We start from the raw sequence: 15,259 nt of genomic DNA on the forward strand, positions 1-15,259 counted from the left end.
CAAAGACTAAATATGGTATTAATGGCACTATACTGGAAACTACTGAAGAGGAAAGGGATCTAGGAATCACTATTTCAGGTGACTTAAAGGCAAGCAAACATTGTAACAAAGCAATGAGGAAGGCAAGTCAGATGCTTGGTTGCATAGGGAGAGGAATCAGTTGCAGAAAGAAAGAAGCGATAATACCACTGTATAGGTCATTGGTGCGTTCTCATCTCAAATACTGTGTTCAGTTCTGGAGGCCATATCTCCAAAAGGATATTAATACATTAGAGACTGTACAAAGAAGGGCAACTAAAATGGTGCAAGGTTTACAGCACAAAACGTACCAAGAAAGACTAAAAGATCTTAATATGTATAGTATGGAGCAGAGAAGGGAAAGGGGGGACATGATAGAAACATTCAAATATATAAAGGGTTTTAATAAGGTAAAGGAAGAAGACATTCTTCAAAGAAAGTGAAGTATTAGAACAAGAGGACATGTTCTGAAACTGGATCGTGGAAGGTTCAGGGGAAATTTGAGGAAAACAGCGAGACATGATGTGTATATCTGACAGCGAGACAGTGATGTGTATATCTGACAGCGAGACAGTGATGTGTATTTCTGGCAGTGAGGCAGTGATGTGTATATCTGACAGCGAGACAGTGATGTGTATATCTGACAGCGAGACAGTGATGTGTATATCTGGCAGTGAGGCAGTGATGTGTATATCTGGCAGTGAGGCAGTGATGTGTATATCTGGCAGTGAGGCAGTGATGTGTATTTCTAGCAGTGAGGCAATAATGTGTATTTCTGGCAGTGATGTGTATATCTGGCAGTTAGGCAGTGAAGTGTATTTCTGCCAGTGAGTCAGTGATGTGTAGTTCTGGCAGTGAGGCAGTGATGTATATATCTGTCAGTAATGTGTATTTCTGGCAGTGAGGCAGTGATGTGTATTTCTGGCAGTGAGGCAGTGATGTGTATTTCTGGCAGTGAGGCAGTGATGTGTATTTCTGGCAGTGAGGCAGTGATGTGTATTTCTGGCAGTGAGGCAGTGATGTGTATATCTGGCAGTGAGGCAGTGATGTGTATATCTGGCAGTGAGGCAGTGATGTGTATATCTGGCAGTGAGGCAGTAATGTGTATGTCTGGCAGTGAAGCAGTGATGTGTATATCTGGCAGTGAGGCAGTGATGTTTATATCTGGTAGTGAGACAGTGATGTGTGTATCTGGCAGTGAGGCAGTGATGTGTATATCTGGCAGTGAGGCAGTGATGTGTATATCTGGCAGTGAGGCAGTAATGTGTAGTTCTGGCAGTGAGGCAGTGATGTGTATATCTGGCAGTAATGTGTATTTCTGGCAGTGAGGCAGTGATGTGTATATCTGGCAGTAATGTGTATTTCTGGCAGTGAGGCAGTGATGTGTATATCTGGCAGTAATGTGTATTTCTGGCAGTGAGGCAGTGATGTGTACATCTGGCAGTAATGTGTATTTCTGGCAGTGAGGCAGTGATGTGTATATCTGGCAGTAATGTGTATATCTGGCAGTGAGGCAGTGATGTGTATATCTGGCAGTGAGGCAGTGATGTGTATGTCTAGCAGTGAGGCAGTGATGTGTACTTCTAGCAGTGAGGCAGTAATGTGTATATCCGGCAGTGAGGCAGTGATGTGTATTTCTGGCAGTGAGACAGTGATGTGTATTTCTGGCAGTGAGGCAGTGATGTGTATTTCTGGCAGTGAGGTGTATTTCTGGCAGTGAGGCAGTGATGTGTATTTCTGGCAGTGAGGTGTATATCTGGCAGTGAGGCAATGATGTGTATTTCTGGCAGTGAGGCAGTGATGTGTATTTCTGGCAGTGAGGTGTATTTCTGGCAGTGAGGCAGTGATGTGTATTTCTGGCAGTGAGGTGTATATCTGGCAGTGAGGCAATGATGTGTAGTTCTGGCAGTGAGGCAGTGATGTGTATTTCTGGCAGTGAGGCAGTAATGTGTAGTTCTGGCAGTGAGGCAGTGATGTGTATATCTGGCAGTAATGTGTATTTCTGGCAGTGAGACAGTGATGTGTATTTCTGGCAGTGAGGCAGTGATGTGTATTTCTGGCAGTGAGGCAGTGATGTGTATATCTGGCAGTGAGGCAGTGATGTGTATTTCTGGCAGTGAGGCAGTGATGTGTATATCTGGCAGTGAGGCAGTGATGTGTATATCTGGCAGTGAGGCAGTGATGTGTATATCTGGCAGTGAGGCAGTGATGTATATATCTGGCAGTGAGGCAGTAATGTGTATGTCTGGCAGTGATGTGTATATCTGGCAGTGAGACAGTGATGTTTATATCTGGTAGTGAGACAGTGATGTGTGTATCTGGCAGTGAGGCAGTGATGTGTATATCTGGCAGTGAGGCAGTGATGTGTATATCTGGCAGTGAGGCAGTAATGTGTAGTTCTGGCAGTGAGGCAGTGATGTGTATATCTGGCAGTAATGTGTATTTCTGGCAGTGAGGCAGTGATGTGTATATCTGGCAGTAATGTGTATTTCTGACAGTGAGGCAGTGATGTGTATATCTGGCAGTAATGTGTATATCTGGCAGTGAGGCAGTAATGTGTATATCTGGCAGTGAGGCAGTGATGTGTATTTCTGGCAGTGAGGCAGTGATGTGTATATCTGGCAGTGAGGCAGTGATGTGTATATCTGGCAGTGAGGCAGTAATGTGTATGTCTGGCAGTGATGTGTATTTCTGGCAGTGAGGCAGTGATGTGTATTTCTGGCAGTGAGGTGTATTTCTGGCAGTGAGGCAGTGATGTGCTGCTTCTCTGTGAGCAGTTTTTCTTGTGTTAAGGTGACCATCCACTAGTAGATCAGGGAAAGACGGTACGATTACGACATCGCAATCGCACTGTCCAGTGGCGTATCTATAATGGGTGCAGTGTGTGCGGTCCAGGAGGCCCACACTGCACCCCTATTTTTTTAAATTTACCTATCCATGGTCCCTCGTCGGGTGTCAGCGCTGCTCAGAACACCGGAAAATGCCCGCCACGGCCAGCATTCTCTAACAGACATATATATATATATATATATATATATATATATAATCTCCACAAGGCGGCACTCCATGTAAAAAACGACCAAATGTGACAAGATGCTGTCACATCTTGTCACATTTGGTCGTTTTTTACACGGAGTGCCGCCTTGTGGAGATTATGTTCAGTTCGTCCTGTTTGGCAGAGACTGACTGTGGAGGGCACCCGGCCCAGGATATTGTGGAACCCGTGAGTGCCGGTGATCTGGACTTGTATATATATATATATATATATATATAAATGAGACACATTATGGCTCGTATTCAATTAAAAGCGAAAAGCCGAGATCTGCGGAAAAATATTGCGATTGCAACTTTTCGCCTGTTGGGAACTTATCTCCGTATTCAATTCCACCCGCTTTTCGCGTACGTGGAAAGTTAATGCAGTGTAATAGGCCAAAAAGCTTAGCCTCTGAATAGCAGGAGATAAGAAGTGCAAATTTTTGTTTTTGGATGCAAAGGTGGGGAAACCACTCAGAACCCTTGGGGCAGGCACCCAAAGGACAACTGTGTAAAAAAAATCCCTGAAAAAATAACAACAAAAAAGTACTTTGAATTTGGGGGCAAAAAAGCACAAAGTGGTTGGACAACTTTGCAAACTAGCGAAATAAGGTTCTGGGGGTTCTGTAAGAAGGGGTCAAGTATTTTTGGAATTGCAGGTGCTTTTATGAGGAAGGAATTTTACTCCTTTTAAAACCTCACTGAGACATTAAAATATGCTAGCACCCATTTTCAGTACCCCAAATTTGACAGGACTACTTATTTTTACCCCAAAAAACTGCTTTATGCCATTCTTCATCACTTGTGTAAAGACGCTAATTAGAGGCTATTGCATCAACCTATGTACCCCAAACAGGACTAATAGTCCAAATTAGGACTATTCGGGCACTTCTATATTGATCCCCAATGTTTGTACATCTCTTTGGGGGGGTTCAGGCTGATTTGTCCGATTCTGACACCACTTTCCGCCTGTTCTGACTTTGCATGTCGCCACTTTCGCGTCTTTTAGAATTGAATAGGGCGAATAGCGGGTATGTGCACGATAAGTTTCCGAGGCTAAAATACGCGATGTAGGCGAAAAGTCCGGAATGCAAATCTTTATCGCAGGTGCCAAACTAATTGAATATGGCCCTTTATCTGAGAACACTAAACAGGAAAACAGACGGCACTCTGGATTTTTCAGACATTTTCTAATAGACAAGGATTGCAGCGCCCACCCCCAAACCATGCATCTTACCTTGCTATGACAAGCGGGTCCCTCCTCCACGGCACCATTTTCCCAATGATATTCAGGAAAATGTGCACTAAAGAGCTTAGGGCAGATCCGGATTTAGACCTCATGGGGCCCTAGGAAAGATACTGGTTTGGTGCCCCCCTTCAATAAACAATCCTGTGCATATTATAGTAGGTTTCGTTGGAGCAAGATACACACATCATATTATATACATACATCATAGATAGATAGACACACAGTAATATGATTTGTATATGTTGCTCCAGGGACACCTACTGTAATATTTGCATAGTTATTATTACAGTAGGTGTGGCTAGATCACATTATATTATGTATATATTTATATATACATGGGAAAGGGGAACAAAGAGGGAGACAGGAGGAAAGGGGGGAATAAAATAGGGAAAGATGGGAAGAAAGGGGGACATACAGAGGGAAATAGGAGAAAATGGGGACTGACAGAGGGGACGGGAGGAATTGGGAGAAGAACCACGATGAGACAGAAGGGAAAAGGGTATAACAGGGAGATTACTGAAGGTGGAGGATCAGACAAGAAAATAAATATTTGCATAAAACCTAGTATTTGGTGAATATATTTTATATATATACATATATATATATATATATATATATATATATATATACACTGTATAAACACATATGTAATAGGTCGCGTTTTAAAGCAAAAATCCAACTCGAAGGTGTGAGCTGGTGCCGGGACTCGCAAATGTAATAGCATGTCAACTTTTCAGCTCGAGGCTACTACTCTATGCGAATCTGTGTGTGTATTTCCCTATGTAAACACAACTTTTAATGTGACTAGCATTAAAAGATGTGATTTATACAGAAGCCATCACAGATCAGTGAGATCCGTGAAGGCTTCTGTCTGTGTGTTTCAAAAAAAAAGACGCACCCCCTCTCCAGAAGCATAACCAGCCCCGGGCTCTGTACAGCCTGTCCTGGCTCTAAAAATACAGGGGCAAAAATGCGTATGGGGCCCCTATATATTAAGTACCAGCACTGGGCTTATCTGAGCCGGTCCTGGTTGTGGAAAAACAGGGGCAAAACGAGTAGGGGTCTCCTGTAATTACCTTAATCAGCACCAGACTTTCTAGCGCCCCCTGTAATGCCACAGCCAGGGAAACCCTTTCACGGGTTCACCAGTCAAAGCATTACCCCTAGAAACAAAAGAAATTGATATGTGAACATGTGCGCTAATCAGCTGCTGGTAGGTGGTATCAAAAAAGAAAGTGTCCCCACACCTTCACCAAAACATGCATGCACAACAGAGATAATGTAACCTCCTTTCTAGCACTGACAATACATTACAGTTGCAGATTCCCTCAATATTTTTATGTCTATGTTTGTTTTTATGTAATAAATTGTACTTCACTATATGTACCATTTTCCCCTTATTTTTTGGGTATCAACCCGGGGATTTATATTGGAAACAAACTCACACACCTTGTGGGGATACACCTGGGAGAAACCACAGAGGGAATCTGCAACTGTAATGTATTGTACGCGCTAGAAAGGAAGTTTCATTATCTCTGTTGTGAAAGCATTACCCCTGACTGCTAGTCAGCACAGTCAGGGTCCGCCTCTCCAGGGCATTCCAGGCCTAGGCTGTCCCCGGCACCCCTGGCCAGTGGGTGCCGGGTTGAGGTTAGTTGGACTGGGCTGCCTAGGTCAGCGTGCTGCCAGAGGGAGCTGGCTACACTGCGGTGTGGAGGCTGCTATCACTGTGACTGGGGGGGTTACTGGCCATAGCTTCGGGGGAGGTTGTTTGTACTGGAGGACAGCACACGCTGCTGGGGGAACTGGTTACACTGCGGGGGGGTCTTTGCTTCATTGCACAGTGCCATCTTCTCGAAGAAACTGGCGGCCATGGACCCACAGACATTCTGTGTGTATGCATACACATTACACACGCGCAATTAATAAATCTTGCCAGTTTCAGCATTCCAGTGAGTGATCAGCCAGCAGGAAACAACTCTGTGCCAATCGGCAGCAGCTATGCACCCAGTAGGACTGGCACCTATCTGGAGGATCAGTCACCCTGGCCTTTACGGAGCTCACTGTTCCCACCGGGTTTTGGGCACAGATCGGTGATGGGGTGGCACCTATGTAACGTCACACATCGTGACATCACATGGCATGGAGTAGACGTCTAGACACTGTGTGCGGCGCAGGGAAGCTTTCTACTGCACAAGTGAGTGTCACAGATTTACGACTGTGTTTAATACCTCGCCCGCCAGGGTACGTGGGGTCATGGTCCAGGACCGAGGGTAGGGCCTTGGATGGCCACTGGCAGGCTGCTGTACATTTTTCCTATCTACAGCAGCAAAACAGACCCTGTAGCCATGGGCCTATTTTAATGGGGCCAAGATCTGCAGCTCCACCTGCCCCATTGTTAATCCTGCACTGGCAGCAGCAACAAGTAGTGAAACTGCAAGAATAGGTGGGAGACAGCAGGACATTCTGCCAACTGTCCTGATTCTGTTGGGGTAATCAGGATTTTGTTTGACTGTCCCAACCAGTCAGGACTTTGCATCAACTATGTTGAAAGTTGAAAGGTATGACCTGCTTCATATCATTCTGCTAGTGAAAGTAGAGCTGCATGCACCTCACAGCAGTCCATTCAGCACTAACTGTATATTTAAAGGAGATAGAGGATGGCTTAGCACAGCCTAATATGATAACCAAGCCAATTGCATGATTGCTAACCCCTTTTTTTATATATTAGCTCCTCTGTTCTGTAGCTAAAACTACCTTTTATAGATCCGAATACTTGAATAAGTTTGAGGAAAGATAAGCACCCTGTTTATGATGGAATATTGCTAGTTCACCAGGGGTTAAAGGAGAGGAGGAGGTGTAGCCAGGATTGTGTCCATCAAAATAATAGCCTATGGCAGCAATAAAGAGCAGGGCCCCTACTATTCATTATAAATAGTCTGGAAGAGGACCCATCTTCCTCTTTTCCAGTTCTGGAACCCTACCCGTCTAAGCTGATTGGTATGCAATTCTTGTTGATTTTAATGGTCTGTACAATTTTCTTTTTTCCTGCCAACAGTTGGAGGTGCAGCCTGGAGGGAAGCAGGGCTCCTAGGCGGCCTAATATAGTGTAAGAGTGCCTGGGTAGCATTTGCCTTGTTGATAGTGGCCAGTTGGTCATTCCCCTTAGGGGGGGACCGGGCCATCATCTTAGGGAGGGGTCAATGCTGTGCCAATTAAGGGAGAATGGTTCTGCCTCAGGCTAGTTTGCGCCGGGTAGGGATCCGCCTCTAATTATTTAGTCAGATATATTTGCCGGGCTGTTGTCTTGGAGCACTGCTTTTCTACTGCCACCATCTTTCTAATTACAAATTGATCAATACATTTCGGCTGTGTCCTCTTTTAATTCCACATAGGTGTCTGTGTGGTTATTTCTAGTTAGTAGTTAAGTGAGTGAATTAGCATAGTGTAAGTTTCAAACAATGAGTGACATAAAGGACAGGCAACTCCTCGTGGACGTTGGGTGTTTGCTTGACCCCCAGGCTAAAAGTTGTCAGCCAGTATGTATAAGGCTGAAGTTTCTGCTGGGCCCCCTGAGCTGTACTGACTGGGCCTCTTCAGGGCATCACCACTTAATACACAGTCGCTTTTTATATAACTATATATTCATGTATTTTTTCACATATATTTTTTACCTTTATTACTATTTCCAACACTTACAAGCTACCTTCACACACCTGATACTTTATAACACTTCACTGTCACACTTTTTTTTCGTGTGATGCTCTGGGGAGGTCTTTGGCTGGGTTGTCTTTTGGAGTGCCCTGCACCCCAGATGTGAACCCCAGAGTGTTAGGGACCTGCTCGATGAGGTGACCTGGATGCTGGTGGGCAGGCCCATATCATTGGCCACTGATATGCTAACTACCTCTGAAATTATATTTAATTACAAAATACATTTAAATTTGACCAGTAATGATCACATAGTGCATCTGCAATTTCTCAGCATGATAGCACATTTCATTACTCATTAGTACACTCCCCATACTTCTTTATGAGTCTGTCAACTGTGCTTCCAGCTATTATATATCATGTTCATAAATGTATTGACCTGGCCTGTGTGAGACCACAAGGTACTCTCTACTCCCTCACTATAATAATACTTCCTCTGCTTGCCCTGGATATTTGTTTGGGACTTATTCTCCTGGTGTGTTTGGGCTCTATTCTCCTGGTGTGTTTGGGTTCTATTCTCCTGGTGTCAGGGCCGTAACTAGGGTGGTGTGACCTGTGCCGTGGCACAGGGCACCACAGGGCAGGGGGTGCTGTTTGGACCTGTCAATTTTCCTATCTATTATCATTCTCACTTCCTCTTTTATCCCCACCATCTCCTGACCTCTCTTGTCTCTTCCCTGGCCCTTCCCCATAAGATCATGGCCCTTTTTTGGGTGCACCCTATTATGTCCCTATTTGAAAATGGGTGGGGGCACCAATGCTCTCTCTGGCACAGGGCACTAAAAAGTATAGTTACGGCTCTGCCTAGTGTGTTTGGGTTCTATTCTCCTGGTATGTTTGGGTCTTGTTCTCCTGGTGTGTTTGGGTCTTATGCTCTTGGTGTGTTTGGGTTCTATTCTCTGGGAGTGTTTGGGTTCTATTCTCCTGGTGTGTTTGGGTTCTATTCTCCTGGTGTGTTTGGGTCTTATTCCGTTGGTGTGTTTGGGTCTTATTCTGCTGGTGTGTTTGGATTCTATTCTCCGGGTGTGTTTGGGTTCTATTCTCCGGGTGTGTTTGAGATCTATTCTCCGGGTGTGTTTGGGTTCTATTCTCCTGGTGTGTTTGGGTCTTGTTCTCCTGGTGTGTTTGGGTCTTATGCTCTTGGTGTGTTTTGGGTCTAATTCTCCTGGTGTGTTTGAATTCTATTCTCCTGATGTGTTTGGATTCTATTCTCCTGGTGTGTTTGGATTCTATTCTCCTGGTGTGTTTGGATTCTATTCTCCTGGTGTGTTTGGATTCCTTATGCTCTTGGTGTGTTTTGAGTCTAAGGGGTAAATGTACTAAGATGGGAGTTCTATTTAAGAAGTGATGTTGCCCATAGCAGCCAATTAGATTCTACGTCTCATTTATCTAGTACCTTCTAGAAGATAATACCTGGAATCTGATTGGTTGCTATGGGCAACATCACTTCTTAATAGATCTCCCATCTTAGTAAATTTAACCCTACTTCTCCTGGTGTGTTTGGATTCTATTCTCCTGATGTGTTTGGATTATATTCTCCTCATGTGTTTAGGCTTTATTCTCCTGGTGTGTTTGGGTTCTATTCTTTTGGTGTGTTTATGTTCTTATTCCGCTGGTGTGTTTGGGTTCTATTCTGGTGTATTTGGGTCTTATTCTCATAGTGTGTTTGGGTCTTATTCTCGTGGTGTGTTTGGAACTTACTTTACTGTTGTATTTGGGTCTTATTCACTGCTTAAACTGTGATCCCCACACTTGCTTCTGTTATAATGATTAGAGATTTTGCATCTGCTACTGTTTATACCTGAGAGACTTGCATTAATGTGTGATTTACAGTATGTCTGAGAGATTTTGCTTATGCTCTGTGTCTAAAAGACTTCACCTGCTCCTGTTTTCTAGCTTGCTAAATATCTGACCAAATGACTCCCACTTTAGTCTGTCCTTGTGTTTGTTGCTAGTATTGTATAATAAAGATAGTCACATTACACCACAAATTGACTTGGCAAATACTTTCCAACACCGCTGTTGTATGAAAGATGCAAAAAATCTAAGCAAACTACTCAGTTTCACTTACCAGTATTTGGTATCCATTTAATATGGAAATAAAAGCCAAAGACAGCAAAAGAGATGATTAGAAGAAATAACAACTTTTTATGCACCTTCTGCATTTTGTTTTAATGCCCAATGATTGAAAATAATGTCCAGTTCACTGAAAATCAGAAAATAGAAGAGAGTTTGTAAATGTAATAAATGGCAATTTATGTTTTATAATTTGTCATTTCATTTTTAAAAATGTCACCTTGAGTTTAACGTTTTAAAACAATTTCCATCAACACTTTTCTGTTGGGCAGCTGAATTAGTACATGTGCAGGTAATATGATTTAGTACGTGTAGGAAATATTTGATATGGTTATAGTATAAATCTGATACAAAGAGACTATGATACTTAGTACACACATAGGATACTACATCTACAATATATGCTTGATCTGTTTAATTTCCTTCAGTGACACCAAAAGTTCAGATACTATAGCCAGGTTAGTCACGGTTTTCCCATGACTAACCAGGCTGGGTTGGGTATGAAATCCCAGCTGTCGAGATGGCACTGGTCAGAATACCGACAGCGGCATCCCGATCCCTACCCTCCCTGGTGCCTAACCCTAACCTCCCCCCTAGTACGTAAACCTAAGCTCCCCTCCCCGCACCCTAATCCTAAGACTACCTCCCTGGTGCCTAATCCTAACCATCCCCTTAATACCTAACCCTAACCCCGCTACCTAACCATAACCTCCCCCTTACACCCCGGAATCGGTATGAAATGCTACCGGTTCGATTCCCGGCAGCGGCAGCCAGACAGCGCTGGAAATCCCGATCGTGGATAGGTAAGTATTGTCTAACCTAACCCCCCTAACCCTAACCCTCCTTAGGGGTGCTTAACCCTAACCTCCCCCCCAAGTGCCTAACCCCAATACCCCCTCTAAGTGCCTAACCCTAACCACCCCCTTCCCCGCTGCCTAAACCTAAGTCCCCCGGGGGGGTGCCTAACCCTAAGTCCCCCCCGGGGGTGCCTAACCCTAACCCTCCCTCCTCCTAGCCTAACCCTAACCCTCCCGGGGGGTGCCTAACCCTAAGTCCCCCCCGGGAGCCTAAACCTAAACCTCCCCCCCCCCCGGCTGTCCGCTCGCGGCGCCCGGCATCACTACGATCGGGATGCTGGGCGCCGGTCTCCTGACATCGGGGAAATGCCGGGCGTCTACATCTAGACGCCCTGCATTTCTCCCTTGCCGGGATATGACAGTCGGGAAGCCAGCTGCCGGTATTTAGGCAGTCGGCTTCCCGATTGCATACCGTTCAGTGTGTATGTATAACAATCTGCAGATATATCTGAAGATCACTTGATTTGCAGATATATATCGCTTAGGTATGTACCCACCTTGAGAGGTGCAGAGGGAGCTGTCCCAAGTGCTGTAATGTTAGTGACATGTCAGTGTGCTGCTAGCTTGAGTCTGGCCATCTTTCCCAGCTGACTACAGACAGGTAGAGTAGCACTGACCACTAAATCGTGGATTTCAGCTTAGCATCAATATTTTCCAGAAGAACTTCTCTAATCAGCTGCCTCATGTTATTGAATTGATACACTACACCAACTAAGCTAAATGTTATAAAAATTAATGATAATTCTTCTATAGTAAGCCAACAGAGAAGAAATACATTGATATTACAAGAATTGCATTAAACAGGGAAGACCTAATTAACTTTAAAACTCATAACCAGTTATGAAACCCAAGATATACTGTACAACTCATAGATTATACTAAAACATCCATTTATGTCAAACGCACCATGGAGGAGAGCATCTGATATACGCTGCGGTGTCCACTAAGTGCCGCCCGAACCATCTCTGATGTGAGGGTTATTGTCTTCTTACACAGCGCTGCTACAAAACTTGACATGTACAAAAGGCAGATAGGTTCAAATGGTCAACAAACCAATGGTCGCCACAAAAAAAAGTTGACACGTGATTTTTTTTATTTTTTTTTTAAATTTTTAAGGTTAGGGTTAGGGGTTAGGCTTAGGCACTTGGGGAGGGTTAGGGATAGGCTGCCAGAGGGGACTGTTAGATTTACTGTAGGCTATAGGGGGAAGGTTAAGTTTAGGCTACAGTTACTGTAGGTTTAGGCACTTGGGGGAGGGTTAGGCTTAGGCACCAGGAGAAGGGTAAGGTTTAGGTTTTAGGCTTAAAATAAAAAATGTGTTAACCATTTTTATGTTGACCATATGTACAGTATATCGACCATTTGTCCATGTCGACCTTTTGTCATTCAACCTTTTATACCACACCCACTAGTTCCCACAAACAACTCTCTGTTTTTGGAGTTTGCTGAATCTTAGATGACCTTATTGGGCCAATAATAATGAATGGGCTCGTTACTTACAAGTAGCATGCGGAAACTAGCGCTTCAGCATCTTTAATAGGATCATTAGTTATAATGAATAGGTTCCTTTAAGTTACTTGTACATTTGGCTGTTATACTAATCACAAATAGTACAATACTGGTGTTGTGCCCTATGGGCGCTCGCTCACCTTTCTTTGTAAGAAGAGTTTAGTTTAGACATAAAATTCTGTATATATTTATTTCTTATTTCACAATAGTAGACCATGAATTCTGTCAAGGATACATGGCTTAAGTTGTTTACATCTTATTTTCAATTTATTTCTTAATTATTCTATAAGTATGTGTACAGAAGGGAATTGAGGATCACAAGATGGCAGAAGACTCACCATTTGGTACACCAGCAGGATTATGTATATGTACTATAGAACGAAAACTTACAAGTGTGGGCAGGATTACCCGAGGATTTTTAAAGGCGAAAACTATAATCGGTTTCCTATGAAGGTACTTTAGGAAAAATTAGAATTTCTTTAGAAAGCATCAAATAAACTCTCTGGAATAAATGCATTCCTTATTTTAACCACATGCTTGGTGTAGGCAAATCAGATGCAACCACAGCAATGTGGGCTTTCCCTAAAATGGAAATACCCATAAGCAGCTGCTGGAAGATAATATTCCAGCAGCCGCCATACTCACAGTGCTTGACCTGCCCCTCTCAACCTGCAGCTCCACCACCAGTCCCCCCCTTCTCTCCCAAACCATGGCTGCAGGATAAGAAGCCTGAACACACATGGTTCATTGCAGCCGCGGCTTCCCACAGCCACAGTGATCAGCCATCCTAATAGTATCACTCACCCATGGCAGCAGGAAGAGAATCTTGTTGCAGAGTGGGCTTATGGCAGCCGCACCTCCCCAACTTTCTCCCTCTCTTGCAGGCAGCAGCAATCCTCAGTAACCCCAACCCCTGCAGCTGGCTGTTCTTCCTGCAGGACTGTGAAAGTCCTGTGAGAGGTCTAACTAGGGAGAGAGAGAGTTTTATATGACTAAACAAACAAAAAAAAAGACTTTCCTGTGAAAAAATGGTGTGTGTGTGATCTGTAGCTAGCGCAGGGCGGAAGGGGGGCTTAACCTGCGAGGTTAGGTAGAATAGAGTGTGTCTGATGTACAGTATGTCATATTTAAATCAAATCATATACTTGCAGCAGCCTATTTCCTCTGACAGGTATACTGGCATTAATTGGTACTGCGGCATTAAATTGATGGCAGATTATATATTGTTGTGCAGGGCAAAGTGGATTAATGTACCTTTGCTCTGAGTCTGTTATGTTTCAATGGGTTTGGTATGGGATCCCGGCGGTCAGGATGCCGACAGTCAGATACCAACAGCAGCAGTGTTATAACCCTTACCCTAACCCTCCCACTAATCCTAACCAACCTTTCCCACAGCCTAACCCACCCCCGCAGTCTAACCCTAACCCTCCATTCCCGCAGCCTAACCCTCCATTCCCGCAGCCTAACCCTCCCCTCCGCAGCCTAACCCTCACCTCCGCAGTCTAACCCTAACCCTCCCCTCCGCAGCCTAGCCCTAACCCTCCCCCCGCAGCCTACCCCTAACCCTCCCCTCAGCAGCCTAACCCTAACCCTCCCCTCAGCAGCCTAACCCTCCCCTCTGCAGCCTAACCTTCCATTCCCGCAGCCTAACCCTAACCCTCCCCCCACAGCCTAACCCTCCATTTCCACAGCCTAACTCTCCCCTCCACAGCCTAACCCTAACCCTCCCCCCTGCAGCCTAACCCTCCATTCCCACAGCATAACCCTAACCCACCCCTCGCAGCCTAACCCTAACCCTCCCCCTAGTGTCTAACCCTAACCCCTAAACCTAACCCTAATACTCACCATCGGGATGTCAGCGGTCGGGATTTTGGAGCCGGGATTCCGGCGTTGGGACTCTGACCGCCGGCATCCTGACCGTCGTAATGCCAACTACTGTACATTCCGTTTCAGTATACTAAATGTTTTTACATTTAAGCAAGGCATTATGTACAGATTCTTAATGCATTTAAATATTGGATACAGCAGAATCTGTTCTGTTAAGTGTTAGACTATTAGTACTGACACCCTATTCACATCCGCTGTTACATATGTACTGATCGCCATATTTCAGCCCACTGGCGTATCTATCATTTGTGCAGGGTCTGCTGTGCACATGGGCCTATGGGTCTAGGGGGGCCCCACACACCATGCAAATCCCACATTTCTTAACATGCCCCTGCTTTATGTCTACTCTGCAACAGTACAATGGTATAGTGCTATAACCAGGTACAATAAACTAAGTTTCCTAAACACTATTGTGATATAGTGATTACAATGAATAAACTTTGAAGTGTGAATGTATGTGAATCACCTAATCAGACTATATGATCAGCCTGTAATGTGTGTAATTATAGACAATACCGACAGCCTACCTTTTTCTGTAGATATTTCAGCTCTAACAAGCACTTTGCAGTATTGATTTTATGGCGGATTAAACACTTATGAGTCATGACATTGCAATGCATAGCAGAATGCATTAATGAATCTTGTTTCCATTCTGCAGCATCATACATATAAATTCTGTGTGTCTACATTAAGGTGAACATAATATACTAACGCTATACATGTTGTTACAAGTGTAAGCCAGTATTAATATTAACACTCTATACATACCTGTTATGTATTGTTCGGCACACTTCATCCCCTGAATCTGCTGCTAAATATAAGCTATATATGGCAAAGTGGATCAGTGAACTGTAATAAACGCACATCGGCATAGTGATTGTGAGTGGCCACTCACGATTTGGACATATTTTACACAATT

At 44.2% G+C, this 15,259-nt stretch overlaps 1 protein-coding gene across 2 annotated transcripts in view; it reads right to left on the minus strand.

Moving 5' to 3' along the window:
• The window catches only part of LOC148525064 (carbohydrate sulfotransferase 9-like), an 80,112-nt gene that overhangs the window by 15,894 nt on the left and 48,959 nt on the right, over positions 1 to 15,259 (minus strand). Inside the window, exons 1-2 of one of the 2 annotated variants that reach the window (XM_088471296.1) lie at positions 13,258 to 13,459; positions 10,083 to 10,217 (exon numbers count right to left, since the gene is read on the minus strand). In XM_088471296.1, the coding sequence (XP_088327422.1) occupies positions 10,083 to 10,176 (94 nt within the window). In that variant the 5' untranslated portion in view covers positions 10,177 to 10,217; positions 13,258 to 13,459. Of the gene's footprint in view, positions 1 to 10,082; positions 10,218 to 13,257; positions 13,460 to 15,259 lie in introns of those variants that run through there. The other variant, XM_088471297.1, reaches the window with a different exon arrangement.

This window comes from Taudactylus pleione, unplaced genomic scaffold (assembly GCF_031769625.1).
Source record: "Taudactylus pleione unplaced genomic scaffold, aTauple2 ptg000113l, whole genome shotgun sequence".
In the NCBI taxonomy this organism is placed as follows: domain Eukaryota; kingdom Metazoa; phylum Chordata; class Amphibia; order Anura; family Myobatrachidae; genus Taudactylus; species Taudactylus pleione.